At 51.6% G+C, this 20,019-nt stretch overlaps 1 protein-coding gene across 4 annotated transcripts in view; it reads left to right on the forward strand.

Annotated features, from left to right (window-relative positions):
- The window catches only part of DPP6 (dipeptidyl peptidase like 6), a 1,060,979-nt gene that overhangs the window by 969,441 nt on the left and 71,519 nt on the right, over window positions 1-20,019 (forward strand). For all 4 annotated transcript variants that reach the window (XM_045166493.1, XM_025292131.3, XM_025292128.3 and 1 more), the window contains exon 11: window positions 18,278-18,401. In XM_045166493.1, the coding sequence (XP_045022428.1) occupies window positions 18,278-18,401 (124 nt within the window). The remainder of the gene's footprint in view (window positions 1-18,277; window positions 18,402-20,019) is intronic.

A 20,019-nucleotide genomic window follows, 5' to 3' on the forward strand; every position in this document is an offset into this window, starting at 1 on the left:
AAAGGGAAGGGGACTGGGCTGGCCCCAGCTTCCACTCCCTCATCGATGCTGCAGGCCTGTCCACGGGCCCAGTTAAGCCGAGAATGATCCATCCGGAGGCTCAGCAAATACCCAGCCCACATTTTGCCATAACGGTAGCCTGGGTCTTCCCTATTCACTTACGGAGTTCTGCATTACTAGTAGCTCCTGGCAGCTTCCAGAAGGGTGGGTGCAGTGGCCTCAGCCACTCTGGCTCCTGCGCAGGCCCAGCTCAGGGCTGGACACATGGATGCTTGGAGCTGCTGGTTCGTAACGATGCGGGTGTCTCCCGTGGAGGCTTCATTGCTATCCCTGGTAGAACCCATTTGCCCACGGCCACTGCAGGACACACTGAGGTTCTTTCGGCTCTCCCATCTCCAGGGGTGTGTAAAATCACTGGTCCTCAGGAGGACAGACCCAGCCCAAGGCTCCCCTCTGCCTGTCCCTCCCAGCTGTCTGTCCGTCCTAGCCCTGGAGTGGCCGCCCTACTCGTGCAGCAGGTCCCAAGGCCTCAGTCTCGGACGGCCCCTCCTGGGAGATGGGGCTCTCAGTGTGTCCTGGAGTGGAATCAACCTGGGCGATGCTATTCTTGCCAGGACCCACTCCGGTATTCTTGCCTGGAGAAGCCTCTGTACAGAGGAGCCTGGCGGGCTACAGTCCATGGGGTCACAGAGAGTCGGGCATGACTGAAGCGGCTTAGCGCACATGCATGCATTCTTGCCGGGATAGGAGAAACACTGCGATTGTTGCTTCGTCTTCTCTCCCGAGATCCGTGTGCTTTGCTGTCTTCCTGCAGCGCCATCCCTGTCAGGCCGCCTGGGGCCTGGTCCAGCACTCTCTCTGAATTAATATGGAAAGTCACCTGGAAAATTTAAGCCATCTGTTTGAGTTAATTGAAAATCTCGTTTAGTCCATTTGGTGATGCTGTTTCCGCAGGCTTGATTAGCTTCAAGGACAGTGAAAAATTAGCCTCCATCAGGGCTGCTGGGATGCGGGCCTCGGGGCCTCTGCTCTGCAGCTTCCCGAGCTCAACGCGGCAATGCTTTCCCAGCGCCCTGTAACCTGCGGTGTGTTCATGTCGCGCTTTCTCGTCTCCTTCCCCATCACAACAGTCTTGGGATTTTTCAAAGTGAGCGCGGATCTGTCAGAAATCACGCAGTAAATGTGAGCAGCCATTTAGCAAGCATTTATTATTTGCATCCATTAGGCTGAGAATTTAGCGTGAATGAAATATGGAGGTTATTATGCAGAGGAGGGATTGGCCTTGAAGGAAGCGTTAAAAGCAAGTGAGGACTGCAGGCGTGAGAGGAGCTGTGTGAGAGCAGGGCCTGGATGAGGCGCCCACCCCCCGCCGCCCCCTGCCAGGTCTGAGGCTTTCTCTCTCCGGCATTCAGCGCCTGGGGACCCTTTGCAGTGGGGGCTGCCTTCTGCATCACAGAGACTTCAGGCATATCCCCGCCCCTCACCACTGGATGCCAGCATGACCATCGAAGACGCCCCAAGACAAGACTGAGAACCACTGGTTCCGAGTGGAGGTTCACATGTTGCCGCCCGGGTCCAGATCCCAGTTCCATGCTCCGGGGCGAGTTCCTGCCTCGTTCTGGTTCCTCATTTGCAAGACGGGGATGCATGTTAAGAATCGAGGATTCACTCCTGTGGGTGTCGTGAGGACTAGACAGAGCACACGGCACAGGCTGGCTCTCCCGTCTCGTGCCGTGAGTCGTGCCTGCTGGCCACTGGCCCTCCGCCCTGCCCTCAGAACTTCAGGGCCATTTCTGACTGCCGGTCCAACATCTCCCCTTCAACTGGTCAGGTTGTGATTCTCAGAGAAGGTAAATGAGCAGGTGTCAGAGGTTTTATTTAACTCACTTATTAACCAGTGGGGCATTAGAACCAGTCCAGAGACAGTTGAGAAGCTCGGTGTGTGTGGACAGTCTGACAAGAAATATAAGGTCAAGCTTGAGGGTTACAGATCCTCCAGGGCCCTGACTGTAACCTTGGGGCTCTCTGACCCACCAGACAGAAATCCATGTGAGATGTCCACCCCAGCAGGGCTGCCCGGGCCATCGCAAGGCAAGCCGGGCATTGCACAGGAAGATACTCAGCGGCCTCACTTGCTCTTTGCAGGTCTCAGATAAATCCTCTATCTATCTCTAAATGATATCCTAAACTGGGCTTTCCTGGTGGCCCAGAAGAGAAGAATCTACCTGCCAATGGAGGAGACGCAGATTCAATCCCTGAGTCAGGAAGATCCCCTGGAGGAGGGCATGGCAACCCACTCCAGTATTCTTGCCTGGAGAATCCCCATGGACAGAGGAGCCTGGTGGGGTACAGTCCAGGGGGTCACAAAGAGTCAGACACGACTGAAATGACTGACCATGCATACACGTGTGAAGCTGAAGCTCCAGTTCTGGGCTGGGCCCGGCACGTGGTGCGAGCTGGGTTTGCTGAATGGGCAAATTAAGTTTAAAATTAGCCGATAAAGTCCTGTTTCAATAGGATCCTTGTAGATATGGATTTCTTTGGCTGTCCTGGAAGCAAAACTTGACAGATGCTTGGCCCTTGCTGACGTTCTGCCTTCTCAGTACAGGACGCTGTAGAGACCCCCATTTACCCGTCCTGGGCTTGCAGCGGGGACCCTCACAGCAAGACAGATGAACAAGAGGGAAGCACAGTTTATTCACACGTGCCCTGCACACAGCGTGGGAAAACATCTCAACCCGAAGCCGCTCAAAGCATCGACTCACAGTGCAGCTTTTATAGCATCGTCCACCAGGAGCAGTAAACTCGCAGAGAGTTACCAGGACGAGGAAGCAGGTTCAGGGTTCCCAGGGCAGCAGCTGCGGGTGGTACATAAACCAGAGGGCCCCGTGCGGAAGATGGGCCCTCAGGCTCCCTGGTGCATCTCTGGGCCAGTGAGAGTCTGCCTCCAGGAAGAGGAAACTATTTCCTGCCTTGAGGCAGAAACAGGGGGGCTTTGCTGAGTTTGCTCCCTCCTAATTGCCTTCAGCTCAAAATAATTGTCTTGTCAAAAAGGCATATTTTGGGGTGACCTAGTCTGGTTTCTTTCAACACTAGAGGCACTAAATCTAAAGAAGGTAAAAGGAAGACACTTACTTTGCGGAGGGTTGGAAAAAGGAAGGAAACGTACGTAATGCCCTCAACAATCTAGGCAAGGATAGTCAAAAGTTAAGTACCGCAAGATAGGCATCAGTTCTGTTCAGAATTTTGCTAAAAGACTGAGAAATCCGGGGAGGAAGAGGGGTGGAAACAGGCAGGATTTGGCCACTTGGGGACACAGAAGAGATCATCTGGACCCAGGAAGAGCGTGCAGGGCGGCTCCTGGGTCAGGTGTGGCCCAGTCTGGTTGCGTGTTAGTTCCACGCTTGTCCTTCCCTCTGCCCTTCTCTCAGGAGCCAGGGTGTGTGTCTCACAGACGTGGCTGGGTCCCCTGGGGCCTCACACAGCCCCGCCATGAGTCCCCCTCTGCTGTTCCACAGGGGCAGGGCCGAGAACCCAGAGGTTACGGACAGGGTCTGCAGCTTCCCTGCAGCTGGTGCTAGTGGCAAAGAATCTGCCTGCCCACGCAGGAGACGCAGGTTCCATCCCTGGGTCGGGGATCCCCTGGAGAAGGAAATGGTACCCACTGCAGGATTCTTGTCTGGAGAATCCCATGGGCAGAGGAGTCTGGCGGGCTGCAGCCCATGGGGTCGCAAAGAGTCGGACACGACTGAGCACACAGCTGACCCCACACACAGCCTGAAATGTGCCCTGGGACTCAAGCCAGGCAGGACCACCCGTCCCTCCACGCAGCCTCCACAGGGAAATGCGGAGAGCCCCGAAAGGCCAGGGGCCACTTCCTGCAGATGGGTCAGGGCCCTTCAAGGGGAGGAAGCAAACGTTTCCCGTGTCAGCCGTCTCCCCTTCATCCCGCACACTCCCCACCCTCTGCTGTGGCTCCTCAGCCAGCCCCAGTCCCCTGCAGGGTTCTGGGGGGGCTGACTCCCGGGCTCCCCAGTCCTTGCCCTGGCAAAACCTACTGCCTTCCACATGTGCCAGGCGCTCTGGTGGGCCCATGACGGCCCCTCTATCAGGTGACAGGGTCCAGGCGTCAAGGCAGCGCCAATTTAGTAGCCACGTGCAGGGTGGCAGCCGGGGGAACAGGTGATGAGTGCCGCGGAGGGCGAGGTAGCCCTGCACTCACAGCCAGAGCAGAGCCAGGGCCTCCATGGGAAAGGGTTCCCCACAGAGAACCGGGAATGAGGGTGGGCACGGGGCCCAGGGATGGGGCACGCCCTTGTTACTTGGGGCACAGTGATCCCCGCCTCTCCAGGAAGTGCATCTGTGGCAGGGCCTGCGGTTTCCGCAATTTCACAGGGAAGCCCGGCTGAGCTGATGAAACAAGCGCAGCTGCCTTTTGCTGGTTTCCTTGTGGGTCCGTTGAGCTGGGTGTTGAATGAAGACGTACCAGAGCCCCGACAGGGTCATTTTGAACTGGCGTCGGACTGCGCTGGTGTGTGTGTGTTTTTGTCTCCTCCTGCAAACACTCTGTCAGATGCCATCCAGCCGGTGGCCAGGGTGCCCGTCCTGCATCCGTTGGCCGCGGGGCTGATCACAGAGCCTGAGAAGGGAGGCTAGTGCCCCGTGCCCAAGGGTCCTGGGCCAGGCGGGCTCTCCCCGCCCCCACCTCTCACTTCTGTTGTTTCTCCTCCGTTTATTCACCTTACGGTCCAGCACCAAGACAGATCTGCCTGGCGCAGGGCTAGCCATCCTCGGTAAAGTGCAGGAGCTCTCGTTTACTTGTCCTTGTCCATTTCACTCTCATTCTCCCCCTGCCTGGCCCCCACCCCTTAGGCCTTTAAAATGCTGAAAATGTGCTTTGAGCAGCCTCTCCCCCATCAGTGCTGGTAAAATGTACGGCGGTGTGCGTGCTTGCCTTACGTACATGGCGCTGGGATATGGATACAGACGCGCACGTGCAGACGTGTGTTGCCTGCGTGGGCTCCTGCCACCTCTTTTTCCTCTCGGGACTCTGTAAAGACCTAGCACACGGGTGTGTGTGCGGCTCACTGCTTCCAGCTGTGCACGTTCCCGGAGGCTGGCACTGTCAGGGCACCCCCCCTCACCTGCTGCCTCCAGGCTCCTCCTGCACCCTCTTCACCCGCCCCCGCTTCCAACCTCCAGAGGAAATGCCGCTTCCTTCTGCCGGGTCAGTAGGAAGTGTGGGCTCCCTGGGAGACTGGCACACTGGATCTAGAGCAAGCCTTTATAAGGATCAGAGGTCATCAGAGCAACGGAAACATCACAGAAAAACAGGGCCTTTGTTCCTGAGGATCTGAGCGCCACCTCCTCCCTGGTGGCTCAGCTGGCAAAGAATCCGCCTGCAATGCGGGAGACCTGGGTTCGATCCCTGGGTTGGGAAGATTCCCCTGGAGAAGGGAAAGGCTACCCACTCCAGTATTCTGGCGTGGAGAATTCCAGGGACTGCATCGTCCATGGGGTCACAAAGAGTGGCACCCGACTGAGCGGCTTTCACTTTCACTTTTCTTTCTATTTTCACCCCCCACCCCCACCATCAACACCCCCAGCAGGACCTCTGCCTCTGCCTCATCATCACCACCTGGATCTCCTCCACCAGCACCTGCACTTTCACCACCAGCACCAACCACCTCCTCCACCACCGTCATCACCACCACCTGACTTGCAGATTGTTGCTTTTTTAATTAGGGGTAGAAGCGAGGCTCCAACACAAGATTCCTGACACCTGACCGCCGCGCGTGTCCTAGTTCCAGAGCTCTCACATCTGCCGTGTTTCACTTGGTGCCTGACCTCTCAGGTGGCACACAGGACCATTTCTGTAACTCTCCCCTTCCTGGTTTTTTCCAGTGGGGGTGTGGCCTGGGTTTGGGGGCTTTTAAACCTCCTCAGGTGATTCGGAAGTGTGAGCAAGGCAGGAAAGCCCTTCTTGAGGCCTAGAAAGGAAGGTCCTTGTCATTTTCTTTCTTTTTTTTTTTTTAGTAATTTCATTTCTTTATTTTGGCCGTGCTGGGTCTTCATTGCTGCACAGGCTTTCTCTAGTTGTCGCGAGTTGTGACGCACAGGCTTCTCATCATGCTGGCTTCTCTTGTTGCAGAGCATGGGCTCTAGGCACAGGGGCTTCGGGAGTTGCGGCATGTCAGCTCAGCAGTTGCGGTTCCCAGGCTCTGGAGCACAGGCTCAGGAATCGTAGTACCTGGGCTTAGTTGCTCCGAGGCACGGGGGATCTTCCCAGACTTGGGGTTGAACCTGCGCCCCCTGCATTACAAGTGGATTCTTTACCGCTGAGCTACCAGGAAAGCCCTGTGTCGTCTTCAAATCAAAGATGCTGCCCCCCACCTCCATCCCTGAACCTGCCATATTTCTAATCTTCTGTCTTTATATGAATGACTGTGGGAAGACATGTGTTTCATCTGAACTTGATTTCCAACTTTATTCGAAGGTGTTTGGGGGATGAATTAGAAATGCCCAATGCTGTCTAATGCCCGCAGAGTGAGCCCTCGCTCCGTTTACCTCACGTATCAAGTAGTGAACTGGCCACCAGAACATTCACATGACTTCATCTCAGGGGGCCGTTCAAGGGTCTTGGCGCAGCCGGACAGCCGTTGCGTTTGTGGTGTCAGATCGGGGTGTGGTTTTGTTATCCATGAGGGCAAGAAGCTCTGCATGGTGACTGCAGAGATATGGAAGGTCCAGTCTGGAGAAATGCCGCTTCTTTATTCTACTGATGCTTTGGAAAGGGGGTTCTCAACGTTACTGCTGATCACAGGTTTCCAGATGCTCATCCATCAAAATGTCTCATGCTTTAGAATCCTGGGAATCCGGTCGTGGATGCCAGAAAGATAAACTTCTGGTGAAGAACACGTGTTCTCCATGGTTCTGGTTTGTGTTTAAAGGGAAGCGAGATCATTCTGAAGACCCTGTCCCTAGATATGCAGGGCCTGAGCCGTGTTTGGCATTTGGGCAGAGCAGCAGAATAGCCCGTGCTTTCCTCCTCATCGTAGCAGCCAGCCCTGCAGTGCGGCCAACGCCTCAGACGGAAAGGAAAGGTCACGTGGTCTCTTCCTATGTTGAAAGCGAAATTCTGGGGCCTCCCTGGTGGCTTTGTGGTAAAGAATCCGCCTGCCAGTGCAGGGGACACAGGTTCGATGCCTGGTCCAGGAAGATCCCACTCCCACGTGCCGGGGAGCATCAGAGCCTGCGTATGAGAGCCACAGTATGGAGCCTGTGCCCCAGAGCCTGCAGGTCACAACACTGAGCGTGTGTGCTGTGGCTCCCGAAGTCCCCAGAGCCCGTGCTCTGCACCAAGAGAAGACGCCCAGCGAGAAGCCCGTGTATCACAACCAAAAAGTAGCCGCGACGCGCGACCACTGAAGAAAGCTGTGCAGCAGCCAAGACTCAGCACAGACAAAAATAAATAAGTAGACTTATTAAAAAAAAAGAAAGTGAAATTATGGAACGCTACATCAGATAGTAACTTATCTTACCGTCACATGCTCCTTATATTTTGCAAAGTGCAGTCTGCCTGCAGATATTTTTGTACAATTAAGAGGCTGCTCCCAGGGCTCAGGTGTGGAGCGTATACTCGATCACAGCACCATTTGTCATTTGATGTTGTTTCCGTTTGTTCAGTGATGCTTTCTGTTACCATCTTCCTTGTTTTAAAACTGTCCTCTCAAAGGATTTTTGGCTCCAGCCTCACGCAGGGGCCGACCCTCCCTGGAAACGCCAGCATCAGTCGCAGGCCCTTGATTTCGCTGGATCAGCAGGCCTTGCTCCCCCCCTGGCCTTCGCTGCTGTGTGACTGTCAGAACCTCTGCCAGAACTCGGAATACCGAGAAGCGACATGGCACATTAGTCCCTGCGCGGGAGACGCTGCTCTATTAATATTTGACGGGAAACAAATGGGCTAATAAAAAATTCATACACTGCTCGGCAGGAGGGGTCGCTGTGTTCTGACTTGAAGGCCCGTCTGGCTGGAGATTCGTGAGGAGGCTGTGGAATTTTCTCGGCCAAGCTGTGCTGTTTCAGCAACTGCGGCTCCCACATGGCTCCTCCTATCAGGGCACTCCTCACCCCGTACTGAAATTTGGGGGTTCTCTGTCTCCCCACAAACAGGGAGCTCCCCTACAACCAGACTATGGGCCTCTGCCTGCCAGCATCTGGAAGGAACCGTGTCCACACTGAGCCCTGACTAAGTAAATGCTCTTTGAATGAATGACAGTATTTATGGGCAGATAAAGCACTTTAGAATAAAGAAAATCAGTGGCATTTCTTCCAAGAACCTTTGAATCCTGTTAATCATTTCGTTTCACGTTCTTTTTAAAACACAATTTGTCCAGCCCTCAAAGCATGATTTTCTATTTTCTGTGATTATCAAAATGCTTCTGTGTCTCACTGCATCTCGACATTGGATCAACTCTGGTGTCTCTCACAGCCCAGCTCCATCTCACGTTCTTAGATTCAGTTCAGCTCAGTTCAGTCGTTCAGTCATCTCCAACTATTTGCAACCCCATGGACTGCAGCATGCCAGGCCTCCCTGTCCATCACCAACTCCCGGAGCTTGCTCAAACTCATGTCCATTGACTCAGTGATGCCATGCAACCATCTCATCCTCTGTCATCCCCTTCTCCTCCCACCTTCAGTCTTTCCCAACATCAAGGTCTTTTCCAGTGAGTCAGTTCTTCCCATCAGGTGGCCAAAGTATTGGAGTTTCAGCTTCAGCATCAGGCCTTCCAATGAATATTCAGGACTGATTTCCTTTAGGATGGACTGGTTGGATCTCCTTGCAGTCCAAGGAACTCTCAGGAGTCTTCTCCAACCACAGTTCAAAAGCATCAATTATTCGGTGCTCAGCTTTCTTTCTGGTCCAACTCTCACATCCATACAAGACTACTGGAAAAACCATAGCTTTGACTAGAGAGACCCTTGTTGGCAAAGTAATGTCTCTGCTTTTTAATATGCTGTCTAGGTTTGTCATAACCTTTCTTCTAAGAAGCAAGTGTCTTTTAATTTCATGGCTGCAGTCACCATCTGCAGTGATTTTGGAGCCCAGAAAAATAAAGTCAGCCACTGTTTCCACTGTTTCCCCATCTATTTGCCATGTAGTGATGGGACCAGATGCCATGATCTTAGTTTTCTGATTGTTGAGTTTTAAGCCAACTTTTTCACTCTCCTCTTTCACTTTCATCAAGAGGCTCTTTAGTTCTTCTTTGCTTTCTGCCATAAGGGTGATGTCATCTGCATATCTGAGGTTATTCATATTTCTCCCAGCAATCTTGATTCTAGCTTATGCTTCATCCAGCCCAGCGTTTCACATGATGTTCTCTGCATATAAGTTAAATAAGCAGGGTGACAATATGCAGCCTTGGTGTACTCCTTTCCCGATTTGGAAGAAGTCTGTTGTCCAATGTCCAGTTCTAACTGTTGCTTCCTGACCTGCATACAGGTTTCTCAAGAGGCAGGTCAGATGGTCTGGTATTCCCATCTCTTTAAGAATTTTCCACAGTTCAAATGCTATTTTTTCCTCTCCTTTAACTGTGACCAGGTTTCTCTTTATTCTTTAGAACCTTATCTGCCTACCAGTTCACTTATTAAGTCAGAGAACGTCTAGGGAGAGCGGAAATGGAGGCAGAGACGATCATATGGAACACGGCTGTGTCACCAGATGGTCTGCCCACCAGCATGGCTTGGCTCACTTAGTTTGGTGGTTCCAAAACTGGGGCACCAGTTAGACCAGTTAGGTGCCTCAGCCACGCCCAGAGTCTCAGATTCAGTTTGTTTCCAGCACTTCCCAGGTGCTGCTGGTCTGGCAGCCCCCACCTGAGGACCACTGACTCTGGTCATTAAATGAGGGGGGCAGACACTGTTTCTCCTCCAGGGCCCAGGGGCAGCAGTTCCGCTCTGGTCATCTGTCTCTGGACAGGCCCCGCCTGCCCGAGCGCAGGTGACAACAGCAGGTGCCTGCTGCCTAGGTGTGCCCAGACCACCCTCGGGGCCCAGGAGACGGCCCCCGTCTCCACCCACGCCCACACTCCTTGCAGGTGGCAGTGTGTGTGCGCGCGCGCTCAGTCGTGCCCGACTCTGTGCGACCCCACGGACTGAATCCAGCCAGGCTCCTCCGCCCATGGGGTCTCCAGGCAGGAACACCGGAGTGGGTTGCCATTTCCTCCTCCAGGGGATCTTCCTGACCCAGGGATCAAACCTGCGACTCTTGCATCTCCTGCATTGCAGGCAGATTCTTTACTACTGAGCCACGTGGAAGCCCATCTGTGTGTGTGTGTGTGTGTGTGTGTGTGAGAGAGAGAGAGAGAGTAGGTGACTATATATGTGTGAAAGTGAAAGTCACTCAGTTGTATCCAACTCTTTTTTTTTTTTTTAATTTTATTTTATTTTTAAACTTTACATAACTATGACCCCTTGGACTATACAGTCCATGGAATTCTCCAGGCCAGAATACTGGAAGGGGTAGCCTTTCCCTTCCCCAGGGGATCTTCCCGACCCAGGAATCAAACCAGTGTCTCCTGCATTGCAAGCGGATTCTTTACCAACTGAGCTATCAGGGAAGCCCTATATATATATATGTATATATGCATTTTCTTTTCTCTACTGGTTACCTTTATAAACTGAAACAGTACTCTTACAAGTTTCTCTCGTATCACGTTAACTACAGGCAAGAATTTTAACAACCCACTTGGTAAAATGGATCTGAAAGTCCTGCCCTTTCCTACAGGTCCATTCTCTACCCCTCCCACCTAGAAAATTCTGTCTTTTCAATATTTTTATATCCCTGAAGTTGATGCCATTTCCGTTCTTCCCCAAACCCAAACTTTCCTTATTTATCTGTGGGTTGATTCTGAAAGACTACAATCAATAAACAGCGTAACTTTACCATAAGTAATTGTCTGTCTTGGTAGCACTAAGTAGCATCCTATGACTGTGTCTCTTTTTTGTTCAGCTTTTTGTTTTTCCCCCGAGTTTTAAATTGCCTTTATTTTTATTTGAGCTATTTTATTTTATTTTATCTTATCACACCCTCACCATTTCCCCCCAGACTCCAGCAGGTACCCTGTTGCTCTGCCTGCTTCCCCACTTGCGTCCCTGCAAGGCCGCTCCGCCGCCCCGACTCTAGTCCGGACTCACTGTTCTTTTTCACATCGGTGCTGTGCCACCCGGGGAGACCCCCTCGCTGCTCTATGCGTTGGTCTCACATCATCTTCTTTCTTGATTTACTTCCACTTTCATCTAGAGTACGCCCTCCAGATGCTTTCCTGAGAACTGTGGGAGGTAAACTTTCTGAGTTCTGCAATATTTTAATATGTCTCTCTCACGTCTGTTGAAAACCTTAGTTGTATGTGGGATTGCAGCTTGAAAACCACTGTCCCTCATTTGGGGGGCTATAATTCCATCTCGTGTCCGGTGTTGCCGATGACAAACCCGATGTCAGTCTGACCCTCATTCCTTGCAGATTATGTCTTCCCCTCCCCCCCCTGAAAGATATTTGGATGAACTAACATGTCTAAATGTGGGTCAGGTTTCTCTGCTTTCTCTTGCACCATCTGTCTCATCCAGACTCTCCCAGATGGCACTCCTGTTCAGCCACATTTCCCAACCCCATACTGCTGCTAAGTCTGCTAAGTCACTTCAGTTGTGTCTGACTCTGTCTGACCCCATAGACGGCAGCCCACCAGGCTCCCCATCCCTGGGATTCTCCAGGCAAGAACACTGGAGTGGGTTGCCATTTCCTTCTCCAATGCATGAAAGTGAAAAGTGAAAGTGAAGTCGCTCAGTCGTGTCCGACTCCTAGCGACCCCATGGACTGCAGCCCACCAGGCTTCTCTGTCCATGGGATTTGACAGGCAAGAGTACTGGAGTGGGTTGCCATTGCTTTCTCCAACCCCATACTGGCTGCACCTCAACCTCCAGGTCCCCAAAATTCTCTCTGGGGTTGACTCTGCAGGCGTTTCAATCTGTTGCTTCTTCAACCAGCCTCATCCCTCAAGCTCTGACGTCTGAAATGTGGTGACACCGTTGCTGTAGTCTTTATGTGGGTGCATACCTGCTTTATTCCTGCATTATCATCATGGGTGTACACCTGCTTTATTCCTGCATTATCATCGTGGGTGCACACCTGCTTTATTCCTGCATTATCATCGTGGGTGCACACCTGCTTTATTCCTGCATTATCATCGTGGGTGCACACCTGCTTTATTCCTGCATTATCATCGTGGGTGCACACCTGCTTTATTCCTGCATTATCATCGTGCTTGCGTTTCTGGAGAGAGAAGACAGAAATAAATGTGATAGATCCATCAACTTAAATTGGAAACTTCCAGTTATCCTTAATAACCTTTTTCTTATTTAAAAAATCATCTCTGCATTATAGACAATAACAATCACTTGCCCTCTCACTACGTACAGGTAACTGTTCCGAGTATTTTGATAAATTTTCCTGATATTTTTATCTAGAAATGCACAGTTGTCCTTTATTTGCTCGTTTTTTAAAATAATCATTTTCCCAGCACCATTTATTGTATCAGTCTTCCTTTCCCCACTGATTTGGGATGACACTTTAATATTATTAAATATTAAATTCTTAGATAAACTATTCTGTTCTAATATAAACCCTTGTGATTTAAGGCTGCCCATCATGATGGATCTACTGAGTGTTACATCAGTTACAAAGTCTATAGCTACTCTGTATCATTAGCAATAAATCCCTTCTCATCAGTCTTCCTCTTTAAACTATCTTGTCATTTTCATCCACTTCTTCTTATATGTGAACTTTAGTATTATTTTATTAGCTTCCCCCCTCTCAAAAAAAGAAGTTCATTGGTCTTTCTGTTAGAAACTTTGGTATTATTTTTTTTTAATTTTATTTTATTTCTAAACTTTACAATATTGTATTGGTTTTGCCAAATATCGAAATGAATGCGCCACAGGTATACATGTGTTCCCCATCCTGAACCCTCCTCCCTCCTCCCTCCCCGTACCATCCCTCTGGGTCGTCCCAGTGCACCAGCCCCAAGCATCCAGTATCGTGCATCGAACCTGGACTGGCGACTCGTTTCATACATGATATTATACATGTTTCAATGCCATTCTCCCAAATCTTCCCACCCTCTCCCTCTCCCACAGAGTCCATAAGACTGTTCTATACATCAGTGTCTCTTTTGCTGTCTCGTACACAGGGTTATTGTTACCATCTTTCTAAATTCCATATATATGCGTTAGTATACTGTATTGGTGTTTTTCTTTCTGGCTTACTTCACTCTGTATAATAGGCTCCAGTTTCATCCACCTCATTAGAACTGATTCAAATGTATTCTTTTTAGTGGCTGAGTAATACTCCATTGTGTATATGTACCACTGCTTTCTTATCCATTCATCTGCTGATGGACATCTAGGTTGCTTCCATGTCCTGGCTATTATAAACAGTGCTGCGATGAACATTGGGGTACATGTGTCTATTATTTAATTAGCTGCCCCCTCTCAAAAAAAGAAGTTCATTGGTCTTTCAGTTAGAAATAAATTCATTTCTTTAAAAAACATTAAGTATTGACCATAGGTGAAGCGCTGCCCTCATGGAGCTCGAATACCATCAGTTCAAGCCTCCCCAGACTGATAATTATTTTGAAAGTTTCTCGTGTTTAGTTTCCTGTTCCAGGGAGGTAGCATGTTTGTGTCTTAAATACAAGATTCATCATCTGTGATGGATGCTGCCTTTGCTTTTAATCTTTCTTTAAAAGATTTACTAAATGTTTATAATTCTATGAAATAGTCACCCAGTGTTTATTTTATATCATCTTATCACTTAATAATTACTTTTGATATTTGCATTCAAATTTATCATCAGATTGGTAGTAGTTTAGGACTGGCTGTGAATAGATTGGTATCAGACATCATCTTCCTACTTGTGAAGCTTTTCATTTTAAGCCTTTAATTTTGAATAGCTTTTAATAAAAGGTATATTCAAGTAGAAGACATGCTTTAAACAAGACAATGCTGCTACCGCTGCTAAGTCGCTTCAGTCATGTCCGACTCTGTGCGACCCCATAGATGGCAGCTTACCAGGCTCCCCCGTCCCTGGGATTCTCCAGGCAAGAACACTGGAGTGGGTTGCCATTTCCTTCTCCAGTGCATGAAAGTGAAAAGTGAAAGTGAAGTCGCTCAGTCGTGTCCGACTCTTAGCGACCCCATGGACTGCAGCCTACCAGGCTCCTCTGTCCATGGGATTTTCCAGGCAAGAGTACTGGAGTGGGTTGCCATTGCCTTCTCCAAAACAAAAAGATATGGGTTATTAAAAGCTCATTGAGGTATTAAATACCATTAGGCTTAAAACACCTTTGCCAACAAAGGTCCATCTAGTCAAAGCTATGGTTTTTCCAGTAGTCACATATAGATGTGAGAGTTCAGTTCAGTTCAGTCACTCAGTTGTGTCCGACTTTGTGACCCCATGGAACTGCAGTACGCCAGGCTTCCCTGTCCTTCACCAACTTCCAGAGCTTGCTCAGACTCATGTCCATTGAGTCAGTGATGCCATCCAAACATCGCATCCTCTGTCCTCCCCTTCTCCTCCTGCCTTCAATCTTTCCCAGCATCAGGGTCTTTTCCTGAGTCAGTTCTTCGCATCAGGTGGCCAAAGTATTGGAGCTTCAGCTTCAGCATCAGTCCTTCCAATGAATATTCAGGACTGATTTCCTTTAGGATTGGCTGGTTCGATCTCCTTGCTGTCCAAGAGACTCAAGAATTGTCTCCAGCACCACAGGTCAAAAGCATCAATTCTTTGTCATGTAGCCTTCTTTATGGTCCAACACTTACATCCATACATGACTACTGGAAAAATCATAGCTTTGACTATATGCACCTTTGTCAGCAAAGTAATGTCTTTGCTTTTTAATATCCTGTCTAGGTTTGTCGTAGCTTTTCTTCCAAGGAGCAAGCATCTTTTAATTTCATGACTGCAGTCACCATCTGCAGTGATTTTGGAGCCCAAGAAAACAAAGTCTGTCACTGCTTCCATTGTTTCCCCATCTATTTGCCATGAAGTGATGGGACTGGATGCCATGATCTTCGCTTTTTGAATGTTGACTTTTAAGCCAGCTTTTTCACTCTCCTCTTTCACTTTCATCAAGAGGCTCTTTAGTTCCTCTTCACTTTCTGCCATAAGGGTGGTGTCATCTGCGTTTCTGAGGTTATTGATATTTCTCCTGGCAATCTTGATTCCAGCTTGTGCTTCATCCAGCCCAGCATTTCTCATGATGTCCTCTGCATAGAAGTTAAATAAGCAGGGTGACAATATTGACATACTCCTTTCTCGATTTGGAACCAGTCTGTTGTTCTGTGTCCAGTTCTAATTGTTGCTTCTTTACCTGCATACAGATTTCTCAGGAGGCAGGTAAGATGGTCTGGTATTCCCATCTCTTGAGGAATTTTGCACAGTTTGTTGTGATCCACACAGTCAGAGATGTGTCAAAGATGCAGTCAAAGATGCAGATGGTGACTGCAGCCATGAAATTAGAAGATGCTTGCCCCTTGGAAGAAAAGCTATGAGCAACCTGCTGCTGCTGCCGCTGCTGCTAAGTCGCTCAGTCGTGTCCAACTCTTTGCGACCCATGGACTGCAGCCCACCAGGCTCCTCCATCCATGGGATTTTCCAGGCAAGAGTACTGGAGTGGGTTGCCATTGCCTTCTCCAATGAGCAACCTAGATGGCATATTAAAAAGCAGGGACTTTACTTTGCCAACAAAGGTCCATCTAGTCAAAGCTATGGTTTTTCCAATGGTCATGTATGGATGTGAGAGTTGGACTATAAAGAAAGCTGAGAGCCGAAGAATTGATGCTTTTGAACTGTGGTGTTGGAGAAGACTCGTGAGAGTCCCTTGATCTACAAGGGGATCCAACCAGTCCGTCCTAAAGAAAATCAGTCCTGAATCAGTCCTGAATATTCATTGGAAGGCCTGATGCTGAAGCTGAAACTCCAATACTTTGGCCACCTGGTGTGAAGAGCCAACTCATTAGAGAAGGCCCTGATGCTGGGAAAGGTTGAAAGCAGGAGGAGAAGGGGATGACAGAGGATAAGATGGTTGGATGGCATCACCAACTCCATGGACATGAGTTTGAGCAAGCTCCGGGAGTTGGTGATGGACAGGGAAGCCTGGCGTGCTGCAGTCCATGGGGTCACAAAGAGTCGGACACGACTGAGCAACTCAACAAGAACAGACTTAAAATAGCTGAGAAATCTGAGATCAGCATAAATCTGTATCTTTTCTCAAAACTTGTTTCCTTGTTACTGAATTGTTGTGGCATTTCTTTTCCTGTAGACTTCTAAGAGTCTATGAGAATATCTTTAGGCATTTTGTTAATTTCCCTGGAACTGGAAAGCCCTTTAATCTGCACGTTCATGTCTGTGCTGTGTAGGCATCTTGCAGTGCCTTCAGCGATTGCCTCTCTTCCCATCACTCCAGTTCATCGGAGAAGGACTTAGATTCTCAGATGTGAGGACCATCTGCTGTCTTCCATCTCTCCCCCGCCAGGACCCCTTCCTCTGCCTTCTGGGGGAGCTTCCCAAATTTTCTTCCATTTTCATTTTCTCATTTTCAATTCCAGTTTCTTTACAGTCTCCTCATCTCACCTCTTTGGTTGCACTTCTAAATAGCAAACCTCTGCAGCCTGTCTCTGTGACCTTCCATCACACCTCAACAGGAATGCCTGCATCAAACAGGCCTACTTCGGACGCCCGGCTCGCCGCAGTGTCTGTCCAACAGGGACCAGAGCTCATTTATGGTGTAACTGGAAATTCAAAGTGTTCTGTGTGCAGCACGGGCTGGCACAGACCTGAGTGGCTTTTTAAGGAGCAAAGCTGAGTACATGTTTCCTGGCTGTAAAGATCCAGGCAGACTGTGAGAGCCTATCGTTACAAACACAGCCCCCAGCCTTGCGGCAGTGACAGGGCAGCAAAGCCACAGCCGCGGAAGCTGCCACAAGGACACGTGACTCTCAGAGCCGGAGCCGCCGAAAGGCGGAGTGGGAAAGTGGGTCCCGTGAACAAACACGCAGGCCCAGGTCCCCAGAGCCCGAGGGCTTGCGGAGCGGATGGTGACAGGAGCAGCCATATTTCAGAAACTCACAGAACCCGAGACGGTGGAAAAGCATGAGCTGGGCTGTGCTGAACGACTCTCCACCGTGTCCGCAGCAAACCTCCGGGGACTGTGCGGGGGTTCCAGGGCCCGTTCTCCGCCCCGCGGGAGCTGATGGCCTGGCTCAGAGGCCTCCCTGCCGTGTTTGTCGTGTGCTCTCGGCTTTGGCTGAATTAACAGCTGTGACTAATGGTCGTGAGAAGTGGGGGACCCAGCGATTTAATCCCCTGACTAGCTGAAGGCTGTGTCAGCGCGCCGGGTTGCTTAGATCCTTCTGCCGACAGTAATTACTGAGCGTACCCGGTCTCCTTCCAGGTCGCCCGGCATCCTCCTGCAAACACGCAGCGTCTTGGCGATAAGGGGTCTTGTCAGACGTGGAGTCATCATTCTGAACACGAGATCTCATTACAGATAGAGTCGGGCGGGCGGAGGGACGTGTTTTTGTGAAGTTGCTTATTTGGTTTCTTTTTTTTTTTTTTTTTGGTCATGTCCTTCTAACTCATCAATGTACATTTTTTGTAAAAATCCTGATTTGGTGGGGTGGGGGGAGCGGCTCTGGGTAACTGAATTAAATACCCAAGGGCTGAGTACAGAGTGGCCCAGAACAGTCTGGGGTTTTCAGGTTTGGGTAAAAGCAGGTGCGTGACAGCTCAGATGTCAGATCAAGTCCACCACTTGCCCAGAGCCGCGGTACCCGTTTCCCTAATTAGAGCGAGAATGGCCCTGGGGACTTGGGGACGGGAGCCCTGCGGCTCCCTCCCTCGGGGGCCGGGGGGAGAGGAGGGGGACAGGTATCCCCCCCGGAGCCCTTCTCGGCTCAGACGTCCTGGCCGCTTTCCCCACGTGGCGCTGAGTGTCCCCGTGGCAGGAAAGCCGGGCAGCAGGCAGCACCGCCCGCCCACTTACAGAACCCAGGTGCGGGGGCGGCTGGGCGGTGCCCGTGCAGGAGCGCAGCTCGGGGGTGGGGGGCAGCTCGGAGAGAAGCACACGGCTCCCTCGCTGCGGGCGCCGCCGCGGGGGCTCACTCCCGCATCTCAGCACGCCCGCCCAGAGCCCCGGGGCCCTCAGCACGCCCTCTGTTGCAGGGAGTACTACATCACCATGGTCAAGTGGGCCACCAGCACCAAGGTCGCCGTGAACTGGCTGAGCCGGGCGCAGAACGTGTCCATCCTCACCCTCTGCGACGCCACCACGGGGGTCTGCACCAAGGTAGGGGGGCCGGGCGGGCGGGGGGCGCTTCCCGGGGGTCAGGGTCACGTGGGAGAGAGGGAGAGAGACAGAGACACAGAGAGGGAGAGACGCACACACACACACAGAGACACACACAGAGAGGGAGAGACGCACATAGAGACACACACACTGAGACAGACAGACACGCACACACGGAGAGACACACACACACACACAGACACGCACACACGGAGAGACACACACACACATGCCCACATGCTGAGCGCTGGCTGGTCCAGGCTCGCGGGCCTCCGTTTTGCTGCCGCCTGGTGGCTGACTTGAGAACTGCTACAGACTCAGGGCTCAGCCGCACGGCCACCAGGTCCCAGAAGTGAACCTTCCGTTCGCCTCGCCCCCGGCCACTCCACAAAGGGGCCTGCTCCCCGTCCTCCACTTGGTGCTGGAGGGGGGAGTGGCCCGGCCTGCGTTCCCAGGGCTCAGCGCTGCAGCCGGGCCTGGCTCTTTCAGCGTCGGCGCCCCTATCCCGGCCAGAGCCAGCCAGTCCCCTGGGCAGTCAGCCTCCTGTCTGCAAGTCACTGCTGTGTTCCGGCGGCCCCAGGCTGGCTCAGTGGGTGGTTGGAGGAGGCGAAGGAAGGAGCCGGAGGAGGAATGAAAATGTAAATAAGCAGGCCGACTCCCCTGAGGACCGAGGAGAGACCCGCAGCCAGACTTCCCTGGCCTTGGGCCGCGTCCTCCACGCTCCCTGAGCCCCGAGAAACGTCCACTCAACCCAGGCTCATCTCTCAGAAACCCTTTTTAGGTCCTAAACTTTTATTTTTATTTTTTGGGGGGGCCCTAAATTTTTCTTTCCCCACTGGGGAGGCAATGGGCTTGCAAAGCAGCCGTGTTGTGACTTGGGATATGCCCCCAAACAGCCTGATCCCGCAGTCCAAGGACGGTCCCGGGGAGCTGTGGCTGGGACCAGCGTCCTCCGCGGGCCGGTGACTTACTTTGTGATGCGGTCTGGAGCAGGTTCCGGTTGTTCTGATGAGCTTCCTGAGGGGAAGGAAGGGAGGAGCAGGCGCGGCGCAGCTGGGAGGCTGGGTTGGCTCGTGCCGCGGGGCCCTGGGGTCTGTGCCCCTGGCCCTGTGGGGTCCGTGGTGACAGTCCTCCTGCCCGTGGTCAGAGTCCGCGGATGAAGAGCAGAGCGGCCCGGGACCGGCCGCGGCGCGTGCAGCTGAGCAGCTGCGCCCGGTGCGGTGGGTTCGGTCGTCTCCCTTTTTGTGTTTTTCCACACAGTTCTCAGATGGTTCACCTGTGGTCTAAGTCCCGAGGGTTACTCAGAGTTGTGAACTGGAAATCTGTCCACACACACAGCCTTTAAATGAGCACATGCCTGTTCAGGGGTGACCGTCTAATGAGCCCGTGCCTGGTCAGGGGTGACCACTGCATGGCAGTCCTGCAGAGGATTCTCACCCCGGGTGTCTCCTCGTGGCCGGGAGAGTGACGTCTTCCCTGCTCGAGGACACGCGCGCTCAGCTCTGAGCCGTGGCACCAGACAAGGCAGAGAGCAGCCAGCCTCCTCCGCAAGCCTGTGCGGCCCCCGCGAAGGGAGCCAGACTGCTTCTGCACCACCGATCTAACCACTAACCTGAGA

The sequence above is a fragment of the Bubalus bubalis genome, chromosome 8, assembly GCF_019923935.1.
Source record: "Bubalus bubalis isolate 160015118507 breed Murrah chromosome 8, NDDB_SH_1, whole genome shotgun sequence".
NCBI classification, from domain to species: Eukaryota; Metazoa; Chordata; class Mammalia; order Artiodactyla; family Bovidae; genus Bubalus; species Bubalus bubalis.